This window comes from Catharus ustulatus, chromosome 26 (assembly GCF_009819885.2).
Source record: "Catharus ustulatus isolate bCatUst1 chromosome 26, bCatUst1.pri.v2, whole genome shotgun sequence".
NCBI classification, from domain to species: Eukaryota; Metazoa; Chordata; class Aves; order Passeriformes; family Turdidae; genus Catharus; species Catharus ustulatus.
In genome coordinates this window covers 5,935,488-5,962,027 of record NC_046246.1, presented here as the reverse complement: position 1 = coordinate 5,962,027, position 26,540 = coordinate 5,935,488, and the positions used below count along the sequence as shown (strand labels likewise).

The following is a 26,540-nucleotide window of genomic DNA, read 5'->3' as shown; positions in this document are numbered from 1 at the left end:
CCCCTTTCCAGGTATGTCGAGCCATCACCGAGCGCTCCCTGCTGCTGTCCCCTGCTGTCACCCTGTCCTTCTCTTTAGGAAGAGCTGCAGTGGGTGATACCAAGCAAGGTATGGGAGGTGGAGGAGCAGAGGATGGGATTCCCCTGCTGTCGCTGTGGCAACGCTGGGCAGGGAAGCAGCAGCAGCAGCAGCAGCAGCAGCAGCGGGGTGCGATGGGCGCTGCGGGGCGGGCAGGGAGCGCTGGGGAGGCTGCGGGGGCCGGGCTGCGCTGACATCACACGGGGAGGTGGCGCAGAGGGAAGGGGAGTGGGAAAGGGAGAGCGGGGAGACTGCGGAGGGGACAGCGCGACACCGGCACTGGGCTCCGGGGACAGGTAAGGGATGCCCGGGGACAGCGGGGGCTCCGTGGGATCAGCGCCTGCCTCGGCATCTCTCGGGGTGATGCGGTGCTGGGGGATGGCTCCTGGGAATGTTATACAATGCCTGAGCAGGCTGGCACAGCAGGGCTTGGCCGTGGGACAGTGAGAGCAGGTCAGAGCCCAGCTGGATGCTGCAGAAACTGGTGCAGATGATTCCCCCAGGACAGCAGCTTGTGTGTGTCACTGGTGCTGTACTGGGAAGAGCCAGGAGCGCCTGCACTTCCAGAACGGGATAAAGGGACTGGAGAGAAGCGCTGGGTGGAGAAGGGGAGCAGAGTTGTCCCAATGAATCAGAAGTTTGAGACTCCCTGAGCTGCATCTCTCTTAGAGGAGGCTGCGAGCAGGGCTGGTGCACTGGGAGCGAGCCCAGCAGCGCGTTTGTGGTGGGAATCCTAAACTGCACTTCCCCTGCCTGAGCAGCACCGATAGTTCTGGGGAAGGCAGCCAGGTGCAGGGGTGCTGCCAGGAGCTCTCTGCATGTGGATCCTGGGAATCTGCAGACCTGGAAGGCAAAATAACAAAGTCCTTGGAGCCTCTCTGGATGTCGTGTTGCCTTTTAGCACAAGGGTTGCATAACGGGATCTGTTTTGTTAGCAGAGGGAGCAAGGGTGACAGGCAGTACCCAGCAGTACCTGTGTGCTGTGCTAGCCCGTGGTCCTGGAGGGAATTTCATCTTTTTTCTCAATCCAAGAGTTGGGTTCATTCCTTGCTGCTTGTGGATTCCCAGCTCCAATCCCACAGCAGCGGGGTGTAGGGACACTACACCTACACTCAGGTTATGCAGCTTTAGCAAAGCAGAAAATGAGTTTGTGAGCACCCCACTCATCTGTGCTGACCTGGTTCTGGCCTGCCAGGATTCTCAGTGTGTACCTGACTGAGGAAAACACGTTTGAGGTCAAAAGCCCAGAGTTGGTGACCCCTGTGGGTGTCAGAAACCACTATGGGGGTGGAGATGGAAGAGGCACAAAGTAGAAACCTTGCTTGAAATCCAAGAACAAGGAGAAGCCAATGCTCCTGTCAGCACCATTTTGTTGAACCAACACATTTCCCGAGGCACAACTGGGGGCTGTGGCTCAGTGGGGCCATGGAGAAATGCAGCCAGGAGTGCTTGAGAGTGGAATTGCAACAAGAAGCACAAATCTGCTTTAATTAGGGAAGTGTTGCAGTGTGATGCACAGCCCTTCCCCAGCAAGGCACAGATGCTGGGTCTGCTGGGACTACTTGGGAGTGGCCCAGGTGGCCAAACTGCTGCTTGTGGGATGGAAACTGCCACCAGCACCAGCTTGTGCTGCTCTGTGGGGCTTCTCTGGAGCAAGGGGAGGGAGCCCCGAGCTTGGAGGGTGACAGGCAGTGCTGTCACCCAGGTGGCTGCAGGGCCAGCTGCGTTCCAAACCTCTGGCATGGGCAGGCAGGGAGGGGAGGGCCCTTCAGCTGCTCTGTGCCAGCCCTCAGCTCTGCCCAGGGCAGCTGTGCTGGGAGGGAGCCAGCTTGGGATGGGCCCCAGTGCTCCAAATGGGACCTGGCTGGGCACAGGCTCCCAGGGCCACTTTGGGAAGGGTGCAGGGAGGAGTTAACGCTGCTGTTCTGCAGTTTCATCCTTGAAATTGTGGTTCTGCATGACCAGCAGTGGGACTGCTTCAAAGTCGCGTTCCAACTTGATTTTTTTTCCCCAAGGTTATTCAAATTTCAGTGTGGGAATGGCACCAGGACCTCTCACAAACAGAAAGGCCAAGTCACCCCCTCCTAGTCCTTGACCTTCTCCATGGCTCAGCTGGCTCTCCTTGCTTTCCCCCATACTTGCCTACACTGCAAAAGGGATGATCATGTGAATATTACAAAGCCTGGCATCTGCACATCAGCTGCAGCAGCTGAGGCTCTGCCATGCTCCCAGTGCCTTGCTGTGACCCTGGCCCCACAGCCAAGCTCTGTTACCTGTGTGTTCAGTCCCCACCCAGGCTGTCACTGCCAGGCACACAATAACACAGAGATACAGCAACTGGGAGCTCGTGCTCCCTCCTGGGAGAAGTTCTATGGATCTGTGAGCCTCTGCAGAGACCCAGAGCATCAGGAGGAGCTGCCTTTGTGCCAGTGTCCAGAGAAGGCCCTGGGAGCTCAGCCAGGTCCTGTGAGATGTTTTAATCCTTCCTATTTCACAGCCTATCTCACCCATGACTCCACTGCAGTGAACATTTTCCCTTTCCTTTGTTAGGACAGGCAAACCTTGTGTTTGTTTTCACTCCTTATCTGGTGCCAGTGGGAGCAGGCAGGGCAACAAGGAGACTCAAGGAGAGTGGGAATTCACATCCCCCCTATTGCCTGGCCACCCTGGAGACCCCTCAATCCTCTCCCTAAAGCCAGGCTGAAATTTCTTTCTGCTGAGGTAGCTGTTTGTTAAATAGTTGAGGTTACTTGAGTAATCAATAGTTCCCAACAGAAATATTATCCCTTTGGCCAAATCAGCTTTTCTGTCCTTGCTATAAACCTGCTCCTGACTCTCAGCTCTGGAAGGATCAAGGCACATTCCTGATTTACCTGCAGAGGTAAATTTACCTCTCCTTTCCTCCTGCCAGCACCACTTTTTCTCTCTGAGGTAAAGCTGTAAGGGCTGGAAGCACATGGAAAAATCAGTGGAGTCATTGAACTCTTGAGTCTCAGCCCTTCTCTTGACCCTGCCCCAAGAACTCCTTCTCTGTGCTTCTCTAAGGAGAGAGGTGAGAGTCAATGGGGTCCTCGTGGCCAAGGGCATTGCTGACATAACTCCCAGTCCATGGACTCCCAGACAACTTGGCTCAGCTGCTGCCAGCTGAATAAGAATTGTTCCCATCCCACAGCAGGGAGAAGCAGGGCTGGAAGGCTGAGGTTCCATGGCTGCACATAAATTTTCCTTGCAAACAGGCAAAGGCACCGACTCCCAGGAGCTGATTTCTGGTTCCACCCCAGCAGCCAAAGGCTGGGCTGTGGCTCTGGGCTCCAATTTCCTGTGAGTGAAGGAGGACACGAGGTTTGCTCTGCTGCTGGGGCAGTGGAAACAGCCTTGCTGTGCATTGTGAGCATCTCTGCACATCTCTGTTCTTTCCAAACCAGAAAAGGTCACAGAGACCCAAGAGAAACCCACTTCCCTCCTTCACTGAACTCCTTCTGCCTCGCACATGCTTTTGTTGCCATCCCTTGCTTGCCAAAGGCAGGAACAAACCCTGGGGTTTGGCAGGGCTCAGAGCCTTGGCCTGTCAGATGGGAAAGAGGAATTCTTGGTGCTCAGCCCGGGGCCAGGGCTCTGCTCCACCTCCACTGCCAGATTCTCCAGCTGCGATTCCGCTGCTCATCCCGTGCTGAGGGCACCGTGCTGGGGACAGGGAGCACCCCTGGGTGCTGGGCTGTGAATCCTGCAGGAGATCCATGGAAGAGGGGAGGGAATAGCTGGAGCAGGGCCCAGAGCTACGTGAACCCCTGCACGCTGCTGTGGCTGAGCCTCACATCCAGGGGCAAGCGCTGCCCTGAGAGGCTTTTCCCAAAGAATTCCTGATTCCAGGGGAGCAGGGAAAGGCAGAGGGAGGCCATGTAAAGCCAGGCTGTCTCTGCTTTGCTTAAATAGGGTTGTTTTTGCTGACAGCTCCTCCTGAGAGACTGCAGGGAGGGATCCTGTAACTCAGGGGCGGCTGAGAGGCTCTTGGCAGCTCCTGCTGTTTCAGTGTCAGACGCTGGACTTTTCCTGGTGCTCAGGGGAAAGGGGATGGCAGGGCTGGGCAGATCAGAGGCTGCTGCCTTCCCTGTTAGAAAGATGCTCTGGGGCAACCGCAGGACCTGATTTCAGAGAAGCATTTGAGGTCTCAGTGCACACTGATCGCCCCAGAAACCTCCTACTCAATTTTCTGCTGTGCACAGCCCAGCCTGAGGCAGCACAGGGGGCAGTTTGTTCAAACACTGGTTAAGACAGCCCACACATGACAAGCCTCAGAAAGGGATGAGTGTTTCTCATGGTGGTCAAAGGCTGAGAGAGAGGAGGGACGGAGAAGAGGAATTTCCTGGTTGTGGTAAAGGTGGGTTGTGTTTGAAGTTAGAGAGAATGGGCTTGTGGTCATGGCATCAGGTTGGGGGCAGGAAGGCGTGGGTCAGCAGCAAAACAGAGCAGAACAAACCCCATACCAGCCCAGGAATGAAGGACAGCAGCAAAACACAGCAGAACAAACCCCATACTAGCCCAGGAATGAAGGACAGCAGCAAAACACAGCAGAACAAACCCCATACCAGCCCAGGAATGAAGGACAAACTACAGCTCCCCTCTCTCTTTGCCCACCCTGCTCTGCTGCAGAGAACAGAGCAGAGCAGAGGGAGAACAGAGGGGGACTGAGCTGGGGGCAGGGGCCTGGCAGCCAAGGGTCAGACTGGGGAAAGATCTCAGCTGAGACAAGGGAACCCTGAGCAAGCACATGCTCAGAGTGAGAGGCTCATACATTCCCCACCTGGTTAATGCTGGCTCAGCCCTCTGGAAAATGACACACGTTTTCCTTGCTGCGGGGCCAGAGGGCTGTGCTGGGAGCTCTCCCTGCTCTCCCAGACAAGAGGTGCTGCTGGCAGGGTCCAGAATCACTGTTCTTTCCCCTTTTCACAGCTGTTGCTGGTTATGAAAATGGGAATGTTCCCCAGGCAGTTGTCAGCAGGAACTGCCCTTTCCAGGGCTGACCACACGGGCTCTTTCTTCCTCTTCCCATCTCCTGACAGAAGTCACAGTTTTGGGTACGTTCTAGTCCTGGCAAAGCACTGCCCTTCCCTGCTCCTCTTCCTCACATGACACACAGGAGAGAGAGGCTGTGGGCTGTGGAAGGGGAATGTTTGTTCCTGGACTGAGATCAATACAATTCTTGAGCCAGTTCTCCTCCCAAAGCTCAAAGAGAGAAAGAAGAAAATTTGGGATCGGTCTCGCGCGGTGGGGATTTACAGCCCAAAGTGTCAGTCTGTTCCTGGCACAGAGATCCTGACACCAGCTCTCCTTTTCCCAGTGCAGGATGGGGGGCACAGCTTGCAGGAACACCAGGGCATGCTGTGGATTTCTTGTCACATCTGATGCAGAGTGTCCACAAAGCTGAGGGAAGGCAGGAGGGAGCCAGCAGGGCTTGCTGAGGGTGCAGAGCTCAGCAGAAGATTCAAACACCTCTGCAGGCAGTGAGACTGTGCAGGACTTACCACAGATTCAGGGTAGGAAACCCCAGGGTTCAGAGATAAGCCAGATTCTAAGAGAAAAGAGCAGGAGTTGCAGGGAAGGAGAATGACTCCAGGCCAGCTTTCTGGCAGTGCAGGATACTCAGAGGACACTGATGGCACAGAAGGATTTGGGCCACATCCTAGCCAGGAACTTGGAAGTTCTTTGGAAAACCCAAGTAATGCAACTGAGCCAAGTCAGAAAGAAGTGGTCTGGTTAAGGCCAAGGTCAGTTTGAATAATTCCTTCCACTCTCTCTTCCGCTTTTGTGCAGTCAGGCAGGAAGCTGAAAATTCTCTGGCTGGTTTTGGGAGTCCAGAGGTCAGTGAGCAGCAATCACCCTGGTTCTGAGGAACAGATGAGTGTGTTAGCACCCAGCCCTGCACTCAACTCCTGACTCTGTAGCACACAGCCACAGAATTTCCTGGTTTTTTGTTTCAGAACTCAGGGAAAATTCCTGCCACCAGCACTGAGTTAAATTAAAAGTTGGTAAATTCAGAAGGCTTCTTGCAACAAGGCACTAACCTTTGGAATTGCCTCAAGAGTTGGTAAAGTCAAATAATAACTGGCTTGGAAAATCCTGATGGTTTTATGACCTTTCACAATGTCTGTACTTCTGTACCCAGACAAGGGTCACCACACTGCTCCAAGACATGACCAGAGGGGTAAAGGAAGAGTTCTCTTCCTGTCTTTCCCTGTGCTGGTGTGATGGCCATTGCTCAGCTCTGTAAAGCACAGGAATTACCCCAGGCCAGAGCGTGGCTGGAGTGCTGATCCTGTTCCCATAAACCCCACTTTGGGATGAGAATCCAGCTCTCTCCATGACCTCCTGACAAGTGAGGGAATGTGGATGTGCCCATTGCTGAAGGAGTTTCAGGAGACCCTGCTGAGGGCAGTTGTGCTCTCAGAAGTTCTGCTGAAACTTTTCCCTTCCCAGCTGCTTCGTGGGATTGAAGCCCAAACCTCCTTGGAGGCCAAGCAGCAACAGGGACAGGCTGGATCCACCAGCTGCCCATGGCAGCAGGTCCCAGTGGTGCTCAGTTCCCTGGAGCTTTCACCCACTAGCAGGTCCCTGTGAGCAGTGGATTATGCCCTGGCAACAGGGACACTGCAACATTGCAAACCCCGAAACTGCAGCGCCTGCTCCACTACACAGCAAAATAGGTCGTGCATCAGCAAATGAAAAAGGACAGATGGTGTCTGCTAATACAGCTTAGTTTATGGCCTGCAGGATTAACTCACTAGTTGTCATGTCTGCAGAAAATAGGAAATGGGTGGGTCGGCTGGAGGAAACGTGTGGTGGGCCCAGCCCTACCTGTGCTGTGAGATCCAGCAGCTGGAGAGGATGTCAGAGATCCTGTGGGGTTTTGAGATGTTGCTGAAGAGCTGACAGTGTCTTTTGGGGGCTCTGGGCACTGCAGAGAGTGCCTTGTACCAAACCTTCCTGTGCACCTCGGGTTCCCACAGTCCCACTCAAAGGTCAGGGATCGACGCTGAGCTGAGCAGGGATCTCTGAGCAGGGACACCCTCTGTGCTTTCTGCTCCAGCAGCTTCTTGTCCTCTGCCAGTTCAGCCTTTTGAACTCCCAAGCACCCACGTGTCTGCAGGAGTAAGACCAAAAGCTGAGGCAGAAGCCTCAGGTCTTTTCAATGCCTTCTCTGTGACACACTGTTCTCCTTTCCTGGAAACCAGGCCAGTGCCTCACTCTGTTCTCCTTGCAGAAATCCAAGGCCATGCCAGAGCTCTGCCTTGTGCATCTGCTCTCTGAAGGGCAGGACAAACTCTTCCTTAGCTTTCCATGAGTGCTCCTGAAGATTTCACCTTGATCTTGCTGCCTCTGCTGTGGCCAGGTTTGCTCATGTCATGCAAGATGCTGAGCATCCCAAAAAGCAGCTGGCATCAGGGAGGTACTCCAGAGCCATGCCATGCCATGCTGTGCCATCTCCGTGCCTCTTGGCCTTCTGCTGTCACAGATATTTGTCACCACCACCTTCAAACCACAGCCAGCCATCCCAGGCACTGAGGTTTTCTCCAGTGACTAATTTGCCTGTGTTTACGCCAACACCAAACACTTAATTGTCTATTTAATGACTCAGGTAAGGAGGGAGTCTGGCTCCTTCCTCCTGCTGTAGGGATCTGGTCAGCTCTATCCTGATGGCAGCACCCTACAGTGCTAAACCTCCTCAGTTATAAATCCCCCATCATTAAGGGTAGCAGGTCACTGGTGAGAGTGACTTGAGAGCGGGGATCATTGTCACTTCTATCCCCAAAGCCGTTCAGTGAGCATGAAGGTGAATAAAGAACACAGAACAGCCTGTGCTTTTATTACAAAAGGAAATGCTGCTTTTTGTAGAGGGGAAAAGCATGTCAGATTGCTATTATAAGCAATTGCTTAATGATCCCTACCTTTGCGTCACTGCTCAAGCACATCCGAGTCCCTTTTCGGGGTCTGTCCTCTCTGCACGTGTGTCACCACCGGGGCCGAGCCCGCGGCCACCCTGCCTGTGACAGCCCTGCAGGACACAGGATGGGGGAGCTACGTGGGCATGAAAACCTCCACATTCTTCCCCCTCGAAATCTCCCCACCTCCCACCTCTTTTATCAGCTGCTGACAAGATTTGCCATGTGTGTAGGCGGCTCCCAAGCTTACAAGATGATTCCCCCCCCTTCCCCACCTCCCATCCGTGAGAGGAGCGCTCGGGATTTCGGGGAGGGGGAGCGCAGTTCCTCCGGCTGCCGGCCTGTTCTGCCAGGCCTGTTGTGATGTTTTCAGAGAGCTCCATGTGCTAACTCTCTCCCAGGATTTCACATGACAGCCTCTTCCCCGGAAAGTCACAGCAGGGAGGGGAAGATTGCCGTGCGTGTGGGTGTTAGGAGGGAGCAGAGTGGGATGGGGAGATGGAGGGGAGAGGAGGTGTAACCACAGACTAAACCAGAACAAATCCTCTTTGGAAGAGCCTTGCATTTCTCATCCCAAGGCTCCCATCTCCTGCCTCTTCCTCTTCATTTAAAAGAACGTCAATCCTTGTTAAGTCCAGCAGAGAAAAGAGGAGTCGAGCAGAATCATCTCCTTCTTTCCCTGAACTCATCTCGGGGGACCAGGAGAGGCAAACAGAACACGAACTAACTGGAGAGAGGCAGAGATGTGCACGCTGGGGAGAGCCCTCCCCATCCACGGGTGCCTTCCCTGGAGAGACATGAGCGGCTGTTAATGACATCTCCATCTGACAAACGATCACAGTGCATGTCATTATGACCCAGCGCTTCCCCGGGGCCCTGGCAGAAAATGACCCCAATGAGCTTCAGTTCTCGCAATCACAGCTGCTCCCCTCGAATTTTCAGCGTCCCTCGCCACACAGCTCCGGGCTCTCGGGGTTAAAACCTCGCTGAATGCCTCGGGCAAGCCAAGATTGACATCCCTGCTCTGGAGCTGGGACTCCTAAAAGAGGAGTGGGGAAGCCCTCCTGCTCCTGGCACAGCTCTCCAAGGCAGGGAGCTGCGGTTCTGAGAGGTTTAAAACCATCTCTGTGCTACTTGGATCTGTCTGCCCCTCTCAGCACATCTCAGCTGGGTGGATCCTCAGCAGACAGACCCCTAAAACTGCCATCTGAATTTTGGCATCCTGATGCACCTTTAACAGACCTGGCTGTCCCCACCTTAATAGGGCCAAAGGTCTCGCCCTTCCCAGCAAAACCAGAGCTGAGTCATTCCTGAGTGTCCCTGTGCAAAAACCAGGAAGAATTCCTGGTGTAAAGCTGCTCCCCTCCTTCCTGCATTTCATCAGCAAGCAGCAACAGGAGCTGGGTTTCCTCTGAACTCCATCTGTTCTACAATGCCCCTTGAATAACCCCCATCCCTGCCTGGGAAAATGGGAAAAATTCTGAGGGGAACCACGGAATTCTAGAGAAAAGAGTGCTGGGGAGGGGTTCACACCTCAGTGCCTGCATTCCCGAGGTTTAAGATTGGATCTTTTGTGTCCTGGACCAGCTGTTTCAACACCCCCTGTGTCCTGCAGGCCAGGGAGGAGAGCAACAGGCAGGTATTTCCCATACCCGTGATATTTGGGTAATCGGGAAGGGGGAAAGGTGAGCAAAAGCGATGTGGTAAGAGCTGGAATTTCAATTTTATCGGCTGCAAACCCGAACTGAAGTGCCTCCTTGGCCCTGTCCCACCGCAGCGACACTCCCGGCAAGGCACACCCCAGTTCCTCCAAGCAGGCTGAGTTTCACAATCCCTTCCCAGCAGCGCAGCCTCTCCTTTCACTCTCTGAATTACCAAGGGGAATTTTCATTACATCACCCACAGGCTCTTCCTCCTCGACAACGACAGAGCTGTCACTCTGTTTGCAGGGGTTTTTTGGGGGTGTGAGTGATGAGGGTATTTCTCTGGAAAGAAAAATACCTGCCAAAAGCAGGTCCAGCCCAGCTCAGCCTCCCCCAGCGGCTCCATCCAGGCTGGGAACGGCACTGGGCAGAGTGGGGTGGCTCCAACCGGTGTCTGGACAAAGCCTTCTCCCTGGAAGCCTTCCTGGGGGATTCGGCGCTTTCAGGCAGCTTTAAAAGTCGCCTGTGCCAAATCCAGCGAGGTCGGAAGTCAGCAATCTTCCAGCTTTCTGCCAGCGTAAGCAAAAGCAAATTTTTTCCCTATTGGAGCTGGGATTTGCAGAATGATTCGCTGCAGCGTTTGAATCTCCCCCTCCACGCCCCCGCCTTCTGTGTCTTTTTTTTTTGTTTGTTTGTTTTGGGTTTATCTTTTCAAATATCCCCCAGTTTAACGGTCAGGCTGGTGGCAGCTTCCCCGCAGCTCCGGGGAGGGGCTGATCTGATCTCACTCCCAATCCGGTGACTTTCCAATCAGCCTCTTTCCTTTCCTCCCTGGCAGCTTGCTTTCCCTACCCTCTCCTTCCAGTTCCTGGCTGTTTGTTTTGGTTTGATTTTTTAGGTTTTTTTTTTTTTTAAATCAAAACAAACTACCGGGTTCAAACTGCTAGTAAGGAACACGCTGAGCAGGAGCCTTTGCTCCTGGCAAGAGCTGTGGAAACTCGCCGTGAAGAAACACCTCAGCCATGGAAAACTTGTTTTTAAGTAGCTGGGATTGTCTGGACCACAGCGGGGTCTTAAAAGCACTGAGTTCCCTCAGACATAACCACTGGTAAGAGCTCAGCACAGCTTGGGAGCAGGGAAGATGGCTCTGAAGTCACTCTGATTTACCCTGGCCTCCCCCAGCCTTGCTGCTATTGTGATTCCTCATATAAGGCAATGAAGAGTCATTTCTGCCCCATCAGCCCGTCCTTTCATAGCAGCTCCAGATGGTTTTGCTCTCTGTCTCTCTGTGTCTGCACTACTGGTAATTCAGGCCTGTCTCACATTAGCTTTTGAGCTGAAACCTTCCCACAATTAGAGTTCTGTGCTTCTGTGCTGCAGAGGACGTAGGGCTGAGCTGGCAGAGCTGTCTGGGAGATCCGTCCCACACACGAGTCCTGTGCAGGTTTCTCTATTTCAGTCAAGAGTGTGATTTTTCTGGTGAAATCATCAAAGCAAGACAGTCTCTGCTACAGATGGGCAGCGACAGCCATTTGAAGATGCCTCATACCTGGCTTGTCTCAGCCAGGAGGAGTTCATTTCAATATAATCTTGTTTTACTCTCCCTTCTTCATCTGGCCCTCCTTTCCCACGGAAAAGGGTCCTTTTCCTCTGGGAGCTCCACACCACAAGTGTCAAGGAAATCTTCATGCCTGCCCAAGCTCAGGAAAAATGTGCTCCACAGACACCCTCAAAGCTTCTCTTGGAGCAGAGCTGTTTGGCCCTTGCCAAATTAAGTTGCTAATTAACAGGGTTTTTTATCCCAGGCAGGAATTTACCACTCTGAGGCCAAACCTAAGTGTGGTCCAAAACTTCCAGCTGGTCCCAAGCCCTGTGTGCTGTGGCAGGAATGTGAAGAGCTGACAAATGTCTGGGGAATGCAATCTCTGGGGAAGGACTTGGGTGTAGCAGGCATCTTGGGATAAACAGTAAGGGAGGCACAGAATTAATGGAGAAGGAGCACAGGGAAAAGCAGGATTGCTGCAGGGCGTTTAGGAGAGGAGGAAGCTTCATTTGTGCCCCTTCTGTGCCTTCATTCACCCACCAGACAGGGAAGTGTCATCATTATCCCCACTGTGCCCACAGATCTGGGGTCTTTGCCTACAGCAATCCAGCAGCACCAGCAGCAAAATCCTGGTTCCTTGTTCCCATCCCAGCTCTTGGAAGGATCCTGGTAATAATAATCATGCAGACAGGCTTTGCTGAGAGAGACGATTTCAGGAATGGTGATAGCTGGGAGACAGTGATGGAGCCACACTTGTCACATGAATAACCACAGTCTGTCCAGCCAGAGCTGACAGTCTAAGGCAAGGCAGCTCCTTCTGTGCTGATTTAAGAGGCTCTTCGTAGACACAGCAGATCTTTCTGCTTCACCGCCCCTGCATAATAAGAAGCAGCGTCTTTCCTGTTAGTTTATCTGCCTTTGGATGGGATGTGAGGCTGGCAGACCCCTCTGGGCACGGGGGAACCCTGGAAGGAAGCGGAGGCTTTTAACTTTCTGCATGAGTGCAGTGAGAATGTGGGTTGCAGTTTCAGTGCCTCTAAACCTGGCACTCAGGGAGGAGTTCCCAGCTGAGTAAATCTTTACGTGATCTTCAGAAACGTTATCAAGGAGGGACACACAATGAGGTGCTGCATGGGATGGATGGATTTAGAGGGGGCTACTGAGGTTATAGACACCCCTTTCTGATGAAATATGTTAAAAAGCATACTCCAGGGTTTTTTTAAAATAGAAACCTTTTTTTCTGCACATTTCAGCCAGGGGATTTCCCCCGCTCCAGGCTTGGGTGAAGCAGCCATGGCAGTGCTGAAGGAGGGATGTTGAAGAAAAGATGTAAAACTGAAGGGAGAATCATAGAACAAGCTGAGTGGGAAGGGACCCACCAGGATCATTGAGTCCAACACAGGACACCCCAGGAATGGCACCATGGGCCTCAGAGTGTTGTCCAAAGGGAGATGGGACGTTGAGGGAATCAGGGTGCTGAGTGGAATTGAGTGTTGAGAGAAGCCAGGGCGCTGAGGGGAGATGGAGACCTGAAGGGAGACGGGTGGCACGGTGGCCATGGGGGCACTGAGGGGAATCGGGGGTGCTGATGGAACCGGGATGCTGAGGAGAGTCAGGCGCTGAGGGGAGCAATGGCGCTGAGGGGAGATGGGGGCACTGAGGGGAGCAATGGCGCTAACTGGAGAAATGGCGCTGAGGGGAGATGGAGATGCTAACTGGAGAAATGACGCTGAGGGGAGAAGGAGGCACTGAGGGGAGCAGTGGTGCTGAGGGGAGATGGGGGCACTGAGGGCATCCCAGAAGCAGACTGCACGCTCAGCTCTACCTCGCTGAGACGGTTCAGAGCCACTTCCAGACACCGCAGCCGCGGGACGGGGACGGGGACACTCCGGGACTGCCCGGGGGCGTTACCCACAACCGAAATGGCGGCGGCGGCCGCGCCCGCTGCGGGGCGGGCCGAGGCGGGGCCGCACTCACCCGGCCCCGGCGCCGCTTTCGTTACAGCGCGGCCGAGGCAGCGCCCGGCGGGACGCGACACCCGGAGCCCCCGGACTGCTCCGCTGCCTCCACTTGGGACCTCACCGCCCGTGACACCGCCGAGCCAGCCTCACCGCCATGGGCTCCGAGCGGGACTCCGAGTCGCCGCGCTCCTCATCCATCCACTCGGCCGCCGCCAAGTGCCCCAAGCCCGGCCGCCGCCGCCGCCTCTCCTTCCAGAGCGTCTTCTCCGCCGCTGCCGCCTCCGCCGCGGGCGGCCGCCGCCGCGCCAAGGCCGAGCCACCCCCGGCCGCCTCGCCGCCGCCCCCCGCAGCCCCACCGGCCCCACCGCCGCCACCGCCGCCGCCCCCCGAGGAGGCTCCGGTGGTCCCGGAGGGCGAGGAGGAGCTGGAATGCCCGCTGTGCCTGGTGCGGCAGCCGGCGGAGAACGCGCCGCGGCTGCTGTCGTGCCCGCACCGATCGTGCGGGGCCTGCCTGCGGCAGTACCTGCGCATCGAGATCACCGAGTCCCGCGTCAACATCTGCTGCCCCGAGTGCAGCGAGCGCCTCAACCCCGCCGACATCCGCCGCCTGCTCCGCGACTCCCCGCACCTCGTCGCCAAGTACGAGGAGTTCATGCTGCGCCGCTGCCTCGCCGCCGACCCCGACTGCCGCTGGTGCCCGGCCCCCGACTGCGGGTGAGTGATGGGGAGGGACGAGGATGGCGGTGGGATGCTGTCACTCTGTCCCTGGACAGCGCGAGCAGCGAGGGATCTGCTTGTGTCACTCCCTGGGGAGTGAGGAACCCGTAGGGTGCTGTCCCTTCCGTCCTGGGACAGCTTGGGGAGTGGAGAACCCGCTGTCCTCTCCATCCTGGGACAGCTTGGGGAGTGAGAAACCCATAGGGTGCTGTCCTCTCCATCCTGGGACAGCTTGGGGAGTGAGAAACCCATAGGGTGCTCTCCCTTCCATCCTGGGACAGCTTGGGGAGTGGAGAACCCGCTGCCCTCTCCATCCTGGGACAGCCTGGGAGTGAGGAACCCGCTGTCCTCTCCATCCTGGGACAGCCTGGGAGTGGAGAACTCGTAGGGTGCTGTCCCTTCCATCCTGGGACAGCCTGGGGAGTGAGGAACCCTCTGTCCCGTCCATCCTGGGACAGCTTGGGGAATGAGGAACCCTCTGTCCCATCCATCCTGGGACAGCTTGGCACAGAATCCTGCCGTCTCCTTAGGGTGTCCCATCTGTCCTGTCCTGGGGAAGGTGGAATCCCGCCCTGCAGGGATGCTGCCTGTCCCCAACACGTGCTGGGATAGCTGGGTGAGGTGGAACCCGCTGTGGGTTGCTGCCTGTCCCCAGCAGGTCCTGCGGGTGGCATCCCAGCTGGGATGGCCCTGGGACTCGCTGTCCTGCCTGTCCCCACGTGGGATGGCACAGGAGGGCTGGCTCACTCTCGCTAGGTGCTGCTGCTACACTTTGGTCCTTCTGTGTCCCATGAAGAGCCCTGCCTTACCTGCAGTGTGTCCTGAAGGGCCTTGGGTGCCAAAATTCCATCTATCCCTATTAACTCTCTAGATTTGACCTTGGGGAGTGTGAAAACACAGACAAACCGTGTAGGGGTGATATGACTTGAAGGGGGTTTTAGCAGAGCCATTGCTTCCCTAATTTAACAGAAACCTCTTTTTTTTCTGCACAAATGGTAAGTGTGGACTTTCCCAGCTGTGTGTTTCACTGCCAGTCCTGGGGACAGTGCATGGGGACAACGCTGCAGCCTCCAGTAGTGGGGAAGAAGGAACCATAAACAGTCACTTTTTCCCAATGAGGACGTGAATACATGGCAGAGAGGAGTGATGTTGACTCACTGTCCGTTGCCCAAGTGAGGAAATGTCTGTCTGTCTGTCCAGGAGTCAGCCCAGCCAAGCCTGATGACTGTGTAGTTACGAACGTGTTGCTTTCATTTTCTCTTCCTTTTTCTTGTAAACGATTTCTGTTAGGTTTCTGTTTTGGGTGTGAGCCAAAGCTGCCTGGAAAAGGGCTTTGTCGGGGAACTTAAGAGAAGTGCTGTGAAGTTGAGCTACAGCTCAGCTTGGATGGCAATTCTGGGTAGCGAGCACATGAAAGGAAAGTCTGACCTAGTAGTCGGAATGGAAAAGGTGGTGGGAGGACTGTGAAGATTTAATCAGAGCCTTGTAATAGGCATCCTATGCAAATCAGTGAACCTGGCTCGGGTTACCCATTTCACGGCCCCTTGAGCACCCTGTATGAGGGCTTGTTCCTTCAGAGGGTGAAGTTAACAGCAAACAACACCTTTGCTCCTTTCCGAAGCCAAATCGAGTGCAAGATCTCGATATTTCAGCAGCGCTGGGGATAAGATCAGGGAGATAGAGCAGGGGAATGCCTCTGCTGCTAGCTGGCTGGAGAAAATCCGGTTCCTGCTCACCGAATCTCAGCTCCCCGACTCTTGAGATGTTGTCTGTGCCCAGAACAAGGTGTACAAACAGCGACGTCACCCGGGCTGGCTGAAGGAGCCAGCTCCAGAGCGGAGGGCGTTGTCTCTGTGACAGCAGAGCCTGATCCCTTCCTCTGGAGGGGTTCTGGCAGGCTGCTGCCACACACGGCTCTTTCTCTGAGCTAAAACCTCCTCCCTGGTTAGTCAGGGAGCAGGATGAGCCAGGTGAAATGCTGGCATCCTCCTCCCAACTGCCCAGAAGAGCCAAGAAGCAACCCCGGGGCTGTTGGAGATGTTGGAGACAGCTCTGGTGGACGCTGCTGGTGTGTCTGTAGCGCTGGAACAAAGGCTGTTGGAATCAGCCCTCCGGCAGGGAGAGGAATTAATCACCCTATTCATTCTTCCCAGCAGAGCTTGTGTGGCTGTGCTTATGTAAAATCAGGGTATGAATTATTTACAGCGGGCTTTCCCCGCTGTAGTAGTGCTGGAGTACGGGATGGCAGAGTGATGCTCGGCACTGGATGTCACCCACCACTGTCACCCCAACTGAAACTCCAACAACGTCATTTCAGTGTCAGAGAATCAAGGTGTTACTTTGTTCTGGCCAGGATGTGCAACAGAAATCATTTCATCCACACGTGCAGTGAAAATCCTTCTACCCCAGCTCATTTTTTTTACCTTTTCACATTGAAAACCCCAAAGAAATTCACGTTCATTGGTCCTAAATTCCACAATGATTTATTCTCCTATTGGTTATTGATCCCTTCGATGCTAATTCAGCCCTCATTTGGTTCTCTTATTGATCATTTCCCAGATAGGTGTCTCCAGCCTCACCAGGGCTGATGTGTGTTAATGTCTGTTTATTTTCTCTGCCTTTTTCTGGCTCCTCCTGATCTGTTGATGTCCAGCTCATGAGGCCTCACCCAGCTTTTGAAGAGAAACTTCAATTCCCCTCCCCCTGGGCAAAATCAAAACCCCTGAGTGAAGTTACAACAAAAAAATGCTAAAAATTTTATTATTTCCAGCATCACCGAGGTGTGCAGAGCTGGGGTGTGACCCTGGGTGTCACCCCCACCTGCAGGACCCTAAAAGCATCCTGACATCCCTCAGTGTTTCCTAAATGAAAGAGCCTGGTTGTGCTGCCCAGAGGAGGAGGAGGAGAACACAAACACCAGTGCGTGTTGCCATAGAAACCCTGGTCAATTGATGCGCCATCAATTGCAAAACAAATCATTTTCTGTGTTTGCAGCTTTGGTTTTTTGTTTTTTTTTGTTTTTCCCCCTTGCTACAATCAGGTGGTATCACTGCCTAGTGATTGTCAGCCTTCCCAAAAGCTTGGGAGCAAAACAGAACCTTTAAAGAAAGCGGAGCTGTGTGGGCTGAGATCCGTGAATGGGCAGGAGGAGGGACAGAGGAAACTCGTGGCCATGCAAGGAGGGGGCTGGAAACGGAGCTGTGCAATTCCTGGGGGCTCAGGAAAACACTCCCACTGCTTTGTGGGGAAAACTCAGGGAGGAGAACTCAATTTCACTTCTTATCTGCTGGGATTGAGCCTGAAAATGGCCATTTAGGGCAGCAGTGTGACAGAGGTCACTGCCCATCCAGGTCCTGCCATGACTATTCCTCAGCATTTCACTTCAAAACCCATTTTCTCATTGACCTTGATGTGGAAATTTGTTATTTCATTCTCCACTAGACAATCCTGGAGCTTCTTTCCCCACAGCTGTGGGCTTGTGCATGATATTTGTGATTTCAGCTCCAGCAATAAAATATAAATGCTGATGAGTTTAATTTCTTGAGTGTTTAAAAAAACCCAACATTTTGAGTGAGGAGTTAATTTAGAGTGTGGGGTTGCTTAATATATTACACTGAGCTCTCCTAGGCTGCTGGTATGGTTTGAAAATAGCAGTGTCACAACACAGCTGGGCAGATGAAGCTTTTCCTTTCTGTTTTGCCAAGGACAGGCTGGAGGGTAAGAAAATTTAGTGGGATATTCCTTAGAATCAAATCCATCCCTCCCAACCCTCTGCATCACAGAATTATCACACAGGAACAGAGTTTGGGTTGGAAGGGACCTTAAAATTCATCCAGTCATGGGACACTTGCAGGGATGGTTTTTCCCATCCCTCCTCCTGCTGGGCTCAGGTGCTGGCTGTGCTCAGGTGTGTGGATGCACAGGTAGAGCTGCAGTCGTGCCTGCCAGCCCTCAGATGTTGTTTCTTTGGCGATGCTGTCGTAGCCTGGCAGGATGAAGTTGCTCAAAACTCCCACGGGATATGAATCACTGTGGTATGACACATTCAGTGGTTCTCACGCTGCTGCCTGGGAGAAGAAGAGGCAAATACAACTCCAGCCACACCAGCTCTAAATATGAAACCTTAAATTGGAGTTATTTTCCTCTGACCACTAACAAAAATACTGAGGATGAGCAACAAAAATACCCTTTTGCCGTATGGGTGTTGAAGGCACTTCTGGAATTGCTCATGTCAGCCCCTGCCAATGGAAACAGCCTCAGATTTCTGCTGCACTGCTTGGTGATGCTGCTTAGGCTGCTGTGTACACAGGACACTTCCTTCTGGGAGTGTCACACTTCTGTCACAGTGAGCTGGTTGAGCTTGGCCTCTCCTGTCTTGATTATTTTAATCCAGTTTTGGCTTGTTCCAAAGGCAGGGCATTGTTCTTCACCACTCTTTGGAAAAGGAAGCTCTGAGGAGTTCATCAGGAGCTCACTTGTTGACTTAGCTACATATGGAACTGTTATTCCACTTTTTTGGAATCATTCCATTGATAGAAGCACCCAGGACTGGGTCAGCTGAGGAATCCATGCAGCATCCACCCATAGATCTGTCCTAAGGAAATGAGGGATGTGTGTGCCTGGAAAGAGCAGCCAGAGCCCATCCTGGGAGGAAACAGCAGGGATTTAACTGGGCACACTGGGCCAGACAAATGTGGCCTGTGTGAACTGCCAGTGAGAACTGCCAGCAGTTCCTGAGGAGAGAACAGCTCAGCATCCCAAGCTGCCTGCATGAAAGGTCCCTGCCCTGAGTAACCCAATTAGCAGTGCTGAATTTCAGGCCCTGCAGAGCACAGGAATGTGTCTGGCGTGGATGCTGCTGTCCCAGTGATCAGGAATGAGATGGGGAGGTGGCTCTGGCTGTGCTGCCCTGAACCAAGTGGATGCTGTGTCCTTGTTCTGCCCTGACCCAAGTGGATGCTGCTGTCCCAGTGGTCAGGAATGAGCTGGGGGAGGTGGCTCTGGCTGTGCTGCCCTGAACCAAGTGGATGTTGCTGTCCCAGGGATCAAGAATGACATGGAGAGGTGTCTCTGGCTTTGCTACCCTGATCCAAGTGGATGCTGCTGTCCCAGTGATCAGGAATGAGCTGGGGGAGGTGGCTCAGGCTGTTCTGCCCTGACCCAAGTGGATGCTGCTCTCCCACTGATCAGGAATGACATGGAGAGGTGGCTCTGGCTGTGCTGCCCTGATCCAAGTGGATGCTGCTGTCCCAGTGATCAGGAATGATCTGGTTCTGACTGTGCTGCCCTGACCCAAGTGGATGCTGCTGTCCCAGGGATCAGGAATGACATGGAGAGGTAGCTCTGGCTGTGCTGCCCTGACCCAAACCACCCTCCCTCGGTGACTCTGTGTTGTCATTCCCTCAGGTACGCGGTGATCGCCTACGGCTGTGCCAGCTGCCCCAAGCTGACCTGTGAGAGGGAGGGCTGCCAGACAGAGTTCTGCTACCACTGCAAGCAGATCTGGCACCCCAACCAAACGTGTGACATGGCCCGGCAGCAGCGGGCGCAGACCCTGCGCGTCCGCACCAAGCACACGTCCGGCCTCAGCTACGGCCAGGAGTCCGGCCCAGGTAGGGATTTGTCCATTTTTATAGCATATCTGTGACTTTTCTTTTTCAATCCCTGATGGTATTTGCCAGGACCAGAGAGTGCTAACATGTAGCTGTCTCTCAGAAAAGCTCACATTTCATCAGCAGAGGAAAAACGGAGGCCTTACTTGATGAGTTCCACAAGAATCTTTATTTCGTGCCAAGGGTGGTCAAGCAGGGATCTCTCAGAATCATATTTGTAGGTTCAGGGAGGATTCAAACTACAACCAATAAAAATTTACACAGAGAACAGCATCCAATGTAAGTGAGAAGTTCTAAAGGTGAACTGACCAATTACACCAATTAATTTCTAACCAATTATCTTCTAAAGTGTTAGAGAGTGACCAAATTCTTAAGGAATTTGGCTCAACCTTTGTATCTAGGAAACCTTATCTATTCTAGCAAGTTCCAGGGGAAGATGGCTTTGGAGGAATTGTATCATCCACACATCCCCAGCTGGGACAGACCCACAAGGCTCCAGCTCTTTGCCCTGCACAGGACAGCCCCAGAGTCACACCCTGATTTTTTGGTTGCTCAGCTCTGTGTGTGTGTGTGCTGAGAAGGAGGCACCTCTGCAAACCTCCTCCCCTCAAAGCCCTGAGTGTTTCCAGCAGCTGAGAAACTCAGAGTCATTTCCCCTCCTCCTGTGTGTTAGAACACATCTGATCTCTTCCAGCAGCACCAGCAGATCAGTAGGTGATGATGTGTTCTGGGTCCTTTTGTGTCACAGCAGCTCCCCTCATCCGCCCCAGCTCTGCTTGTGGCTCTTTTGATCTTGGATGTTCTCGCTTTTTTGCTGATCTAAACCCTGAACAAGCAGTCACTTTTTTACTGTTGCAGCTTCAAAGTTGCCTGGTGCTGTCGTGAAGAGCAGCATTCATGGCCAGCTGAGTGTGGGGAACTCTGCTCTGTGCACTCTCAGGTCTTACTAATGGCAGGTACCAAAAAAATGCCAACCCACAGAACTCCTCCTCTGCCTGGTAGCAGCTGCTGTGTCTGCTGAGTTTGTGTTCCTTAAAAATAACTGTATTGACTCTGGAAGTGGGCAGTGAGGCCATTTTTTAAAGCCCTGCCCTACCCCCAAACAAAATACCCTGTTTTTCCTTCTGTGTGAGGAGTTTAAACATTAATTCACTCAGTGTGAAGCTGCCGTGGGTGGTTCTGGAGTGACTTAGTGCTGTGCTGATGTCCAGCCTGCCCCAGTTTAGAATGGACAGCACAGCTACTGCCCCAGCCAGCAGAAAAACCCAGTGTATGAGCTTTCCTATCCTGTTAACAGATCCCTGCCAGGAAGGGCACTCAGCCACGGGAAGGGAGGTTTTTGAGACAGTGGTTTCTCCCCAGCCCGCCGTGCTGGATCCAACCTGGTGATTAATAAGGTGTGAGCTGGGCTCACAGCTGGATTTCATCTTGCTGAGCTTTGCAGGGGCCAGCAGAGCCCTGAACCACGGCACAGCCATTGCATAACCACGGTCAGATGATGCCTGAATTAAGGAAGGGATAAAAGCCCCTTATCCTGCTCTGCCAGCAGCCTCTGCAGCTGTGTGTGGCTGCAGCCCCTGCTCCCCTAAAGGCCAGGTTTGGGGTTTCTCCAGTGCCTGTTCTCCCAGTTGTTGTGTTGTTCTTGGCCCATGAATCACCATGGAGCAATTCAGTTGTGCTGGGCAGGTATGACTTGTTCCCTGTGTTTAAGCATGAATTCTGGAGTACTTCCCATTCAAGATTAGAACAAGCTTTTAAAAGTGGCTGTTGTTCCCAGCCCCTGCTCTTGGTGGGGTCTGTCACATCAAAATAATGTTCTGTGAGATGAAATTAAAGACACAACACCCCACATCAAAATGATCTTCTCTGAGATGAAATTAAAAACACACCACCCCATGTGAGCAGTAAAGGTGCTCTGCTGAAGGATTTCAATCCTTAATGAGAGTGCCCTGGCTGATTCCTCCCTCTGAGAGCAGAGATCCCATCTGAGCTCCTCCTTTCCTCCCCTCAGCTGATGACATCAAGCCGTGCCCACGCTGCAGCGCTTACATCATCAAGATGAACGACGGCAGCTGCAACCACATGACGTGTGCTGTGTGTGGCTGCGAGTTCTGCTGGCTCTGCATGAAGGAGATCTCAGACCTGCATTACCTCAGGTGAGCAGGGCAGCAGCACCTGCCTCTCTCAGGCTGCCTGCAGCAGCTCACTGCCCCTGTTGGGCTTTCACCCTCCTCCTTCAACAAAATTTTGGAGTTTCTGACTCAAAGAGATAACTCTGCTCACACTTTACAGCATTTTACATTCATTCTTCCCACACCAAACAAAGCTCCTGATGCAATTACTTCTGAGAGCTCTTGGAGTATTAAACATAAACCCAATAGTGTGATGTTCACGTTCTGTGGGGGGAAAAAAAAGACAGAAAACTTATTTGTGTCACCCACCTTCTTCCTAAATTTTGGGTTTCATTCATGTGCAAGTTGAACTTGGGGTTCTCAGAGCTTATAGGAGTTACTGGAGTGCTAGTGTCATTTTTTTTTCCCTCCCATGAAGCCCCTCTGGCTGTACATTCTGGGGAAAAAAGCCATGGAGTCGTAAAAAGAAGATTCTCTGGCAGCTGGGCACGTTGATCGGAGCTCCTGTGGGCATTTCCCTCATTGCTGGCATTGCCATCCCTGCCATGGTCATTGGCATCCCTGTGTATGTTGGGAGGAAGGTGAGTGTGGGGGGCACAGGGGTTTGGGGTGTTCTCTGTGCTCAGCAGAAATTCAGAGCTGATAGGAAGGGTGGATCTTGTCATAGAACCCAAATTCAGCTTTCTCTTCTAAAGCTTCTCTTATCTCCTGGGCTTTCTGTGGGCAGGGGGAAGGTGGTGCCTGATAGCCCTGGTGGCCCTTCAAGTCCTGCCAAATGCATTTTGCATTTTTCTTGTGCCTCTGCCTTGACCCAGGGGGTCCCTTTTGAGCCCATCAGCCCTGCACTTGTGGTTGCTTCTTTTTCTTTTTGCTCTGTGCAGAGATCTGTGTTCAAAATGAGGCTCTGCAGCTGGCAAGGCTGTAAAATCACTCCTTAATGTCCCCTGGGTGGCTGCTGTGCTCACCTGGTGCTTTTTCTTCCATCAGATCCACAGCAGGTACGAGGGGAAGAAAACCTCCAAGCACAAGAGGAACTTGGCCATTACTGGGGGGGTCACCTTGTCTGTCATTGCCTCCCCAGTCATTGCTGCTGTCAGTGTTGGTAAGTGGGCTCAGCTCTGTCCCTTTCTGCTGCCCCAGTAGCCACTGGGACAAGTGGGTGGCCCAGCCCTGTGCCATAGGGGTGGCCAAAGGACAATTTGCAATTCGTGTGGGTTTGGGCTCAATGCTCTGTCTCACAGGGCTGGCTGTGCCACAGCCCATCCTGGTGTCCCTTGTCACACAGAGCTGTGTCCTGTCATGTTTTGGTTTCTGATGTCCTGGGGGTTCAATGCTCTTGGAGCTCCCCCACTCAGCACAAAGGGCTCCTCCACTGTCTGTCTGCAAAACTCTGAACTGGGACCTTAAAAAGCAACAAAAACATGACTGAGAGAGGCAATAAAAAATGTGTTCTGTCTGCCCAACACATCTTGAAGCTCCCCTTAACCCAGCTCCTCCTCCTCTCCAGGAATTGGGGTTCCCATCATGCTGGCCTACGTCTACGGGGTCGTGCCCATCTCGCTGTGCCGGGGTGGTGGCTGTGGGGTCAGCACAGCCAATGGAAAGGGGGTGAAAATCGAGTTTGATGAAGATGATGGACCCATCACAGGTAATAACTGATGGGAAGGGGGTGAAGCAAAATGCTCTTGTTGTTGCCTCTTGTAATGGAATGTCTGAGGTCTCCCAAATCCGAGATGAGACATCACAGCCGAGCGCTCCCACCGCCAATCCCAACCCCTGTGCTCTCCTTCCCCGCAGTGGCCGATGCCTGGAGAGCCCTGAAGAACCCCAGCATTGGAGAGAGCAGCATTGAGGGGCTGACCAGTGTGCTGAGCACCAGTGGCAGCCCCGCAGACGGGCTCAGTGTCATCCAGGGCAACTACAGCGAGACCGCCAGCTTCGCCGCCCTGTCCGGGGGCACCCTGAGTGGGGGGGTCCTCTCGGGGAGCAAGGGCAAGTACAGCAGGTAACTGCACTGGGGGGAAAGCAGAGAAGGTCCCAAGGCCTCTGTAGGATGAGTGGGGTTTTTTTTAGGGAGATTTCCAGGGGGGTGAGTGAGGCTGCTTTGTCGTGGTGTTTTTGTGCCTTGGTCTGTTGTGGAATTACCACCCCAGACACTGGCACAGAGAGGTTGTGGGGTCCCCATCCTTGGAGATGTTCCAAGACCTGGTTGGATGGGGCTCTGAGCAGCCTGGTCTAGGGAAAGTGTCCCTGAACATGGCAGGGAGTTGGAACTGGATGATCTTGAAGGTCCTTTCCAACCCAAACCATTCCATGATTCCGTTTCTGGAGTCAGTGCCAGTCTAGTTCTTGCAAGGAGGGCAGATCCCTACTGAGCTCCTTGAGACCACAGAGCTGATGCTTCAGATTAATTTGGAACAGCACAGAGCTCCTGCCTGCCCTGCTTAAAGCTATTCCAGCCCTGTTATCCCAGCCTGGAGGCTTTGATGCTTCCTGTTCTGCCAGCAGGGTCAGGGTTCTCCAAGTCAGGAGGTTACACCACAGTTTTTCTCCTAAGTTGCCTGTGAGTCAGTTTGCTGTGTAATTAGAGCCACGTGTTGATGTGGCAGCCAGGATGTAATCAGGGCTCTGTGCAGATCCATGGAAATCAGCTCTTCACAGGAATGGTGTGAGTCATGGATGTAAACACGGCTTTACCTCCGTCATGGAAATCGGGACGGCTCTGCCTAAATGGAGCCAAAAATGAGACCAGGAGAGAGCAAACAGCGGGGTTAAACTCCTGTCACACTGAGCTGTGCCAGCTCACAGGGATTCTTACTTCCCCATGAGGAGCAGGGATGGGTTGGTGCATCTCTGAGGAATCCTCCTCTCCCCTGCAGGCTGGAAGTGCAGGCAGATGTGCAGAAGGAGATTTTCCCCAAGGACTCGGTGAGTCTGGGGGCCATCAGCGACAACGCCAGCACCCGAGCCATGGCTGGTTCCATCATCAGCTCCTACAACCCCCAGGACAGGTAGGAGGAGGTGGAATGCTGAGAAGGGCCTTGGTGGAGGGAATCCTGGAGAAATGGAGAAATGGAGTCCTGGAGAAATGCAGGCTCTGAGCGCTGCTGGGGGTGCTGGGATGGCTCTGTTTGCACCAGGGATCCTTCTCCTAGCACGGGAGGAGGGCTGGGGACAGTCTGGGAGCCACCTCCATGTGTGGTGTGGAGGTTTGGAGGGGGATCTGCAGCCCAGCACCCTCAGGGGCTGTTCTGGCAGTTTGAGGAGACTCTGGAGTTTTCTGGCTCAGCCTGGGGGAGATCTTGGCTCCGTTAGCAGCGAGCTGTGGGGTGGTGAGCAGCACCTTGCTCGTGTTTTGGAGGTTTGATCCTCCCAGTTCAGCCCAGTCACCGCTCCCAGTAACCTGAGGGTGGTTGTTCCTGCAGGGAGTGCAATAACATGGAGATCCAGGTGGACATTGAGGCCAAACCCAGTCACTACCAACTGACCAGCGGCAGCAGCACCGAGGATTCCCTGCACGTCCACACCCAGATGGCCGAGAACGAGGAAGAGGAGGAGGAGGAGGAGGAAGAGGAGGAGGAGGGAGAGCAGGAGCAGACTTGCAAACACCAAAACTGTGAGCAGAAGGACTGCATTGGCAGCCAGACGTGGGACATCACCCTGGCCCAGCCCGAGAGCATCCGCAGCGACCTGGAGAGCTCGGACAGCCAGTCGGACGACGTGCCGGACATTACCTCGGACGAGTGCGAGTCCCCCCTGTGCCAGACTGCAGCAGGCTGCCCACAGACCCCCAGGGCAAGAGGTGCCCAGAGCCCAAGTGCCCACCTGAGCCACTGTGCCCAAGCTGAGGGATGCAGGCTGGATGAGATGGTTCAGCTGGAATGCATCGAAGCCAGAGTGTGAGCTGAGCACGCTCCTTGTCGCTGCAGCTTCTGGGCCGGGGTTGTGTCCCTGTTGGTTTCTGTTTGCCATCCTCCAGTTGGCTCCCCCAGCCTTGCCTCGGGGAGTTGATGTTTCTTACGTGACAGAAAAAAAAAAAACCTACAAAAAAAAGCAAAGGAAAAAAAAAAGAAACCTTCCCTGCCCTCTTTTTTGTTTTAATTTATTGGTTCAAACTCTGTGAGGTGTGTAAGAGTGTAAATATGTACGTGTGTCTGTACATCTGCAACCTAAGGGACTCTTGGAATAAAGACTCTGGTTGTCATTGGACCTGAATCCAGCTCATCCTTTCCAAAGCTGCAGGGAAATCTTCCTGGAAAGCTGCCTTTGCTCACATGAATGCTGTTCCCAAAAGCTTGGGGAGAGGTCTCTCTTCTCCCTCTCCTTGTGCAGCAGGGCTGGGTACAGGTGAAAGGAGGGGAAGAATGGGAAAAAAGGGCAAATTTCCAGCACTTCTGGGTGTGGGGGAGCTGAGGCTCGGGTGGGACATTGGGGACAGTGCCCAGAGAAGTCCCAGGAACCAGAGTTGTCCCTGTGATTAAACTGTTCCCCATGTGTCCTGGGACCTGCCTGGCTGGGTCCCAGCCTGCTGGGCTGTGCTGGGGACGTGGGGATGGATGGGGAGGGCGATGAGGAAGCAGGGAATGGTGAATTGGCACGGGATGGATGGGGAGGGGGATGAGGAAGCAGGGAATGGTGAATTGGCACGGCATGGCATGGCTCGGCATGTCCCGGCACGGCTGCTGGCTCGGCAGCAAGGGGAGGGCAGGGGTGGGACACGCAGGGGAAGGTGGAGTTATCCCTTTGTCCCGGGGAGCTGGTCTGACAGGAATTGGAGCAGCAGGAGGGTGGCTCGGGGTGGCTCCGGTGTCCCGGTCCTGCCACCTGCCAGACCCCGATGGATCCGAGTGCCCGGGGGCTGGGGACAGGGCAGGGCAGCCCCCCGGGACATCGAGGGGCTCTGCTGGCCTGATCCTG

The 26,540-nt window shown here is 53.9% G+C and overlaps 1 protein-coding gene across 1 annotated transcript; it reads left to right on the top strand.

Moving 5' to 3' along the window:
• Positions 1-289: 289 nt before the first annotated feature.
• RNF19B (ring finger protein 19B) lies at positions 290-25,832 on the top strand. Its single transcript, XM_033080623.1, has 10 exons — positions 290-374; positions 13,206-13,876; positions 19,286-19,491; positions 21,503-21,647; positions 22,042-22,204; positions 22,611-22,725; positions 23,131-23,271; positions 23,421-23,628; positions 24,503-24,634; positions 25,049-25,832. Exons 2-10 carry the CDS (start codon positions 13,317-13,319, stop codon positions 25,524-25,526), a joined length of 2,148 nt encoding a protein of 715 aa, XP_032936514.1. The 5' UTR covers positions 290-374; positions 13,206-13,316; the 3' UTR covers positions 25,527-25,832.
• The last annotated feature ends 708 nt before the right edge of the window (positions 25,833-26,540 follow it).

Bases quoted from the DNA above. Each gene is read 5' to 3' on its own strand.
- RNF19B (XM_033080623.1), top strand. From the start codon at position 13,317: ATGGGCTCCGAGCGGGACTCCGAGTCGCCGCGCTCCTCATCCATCCAC. The intron at 21,648-22,041 runs GTGAGCAGGGCA...CCTCCCATGAAG, and splicing joins TCAGACCTGCATTACCTCAG to CCCCTCTGGCTGTACATTCT. The intron at 23,629-24,502 runs GTAACTGCACTG...TCTCCCCTGCAG, and splicing joins AGCAAGGGCAAGTACAGCAG to GCTGGAAGTGCAGGCAGATG.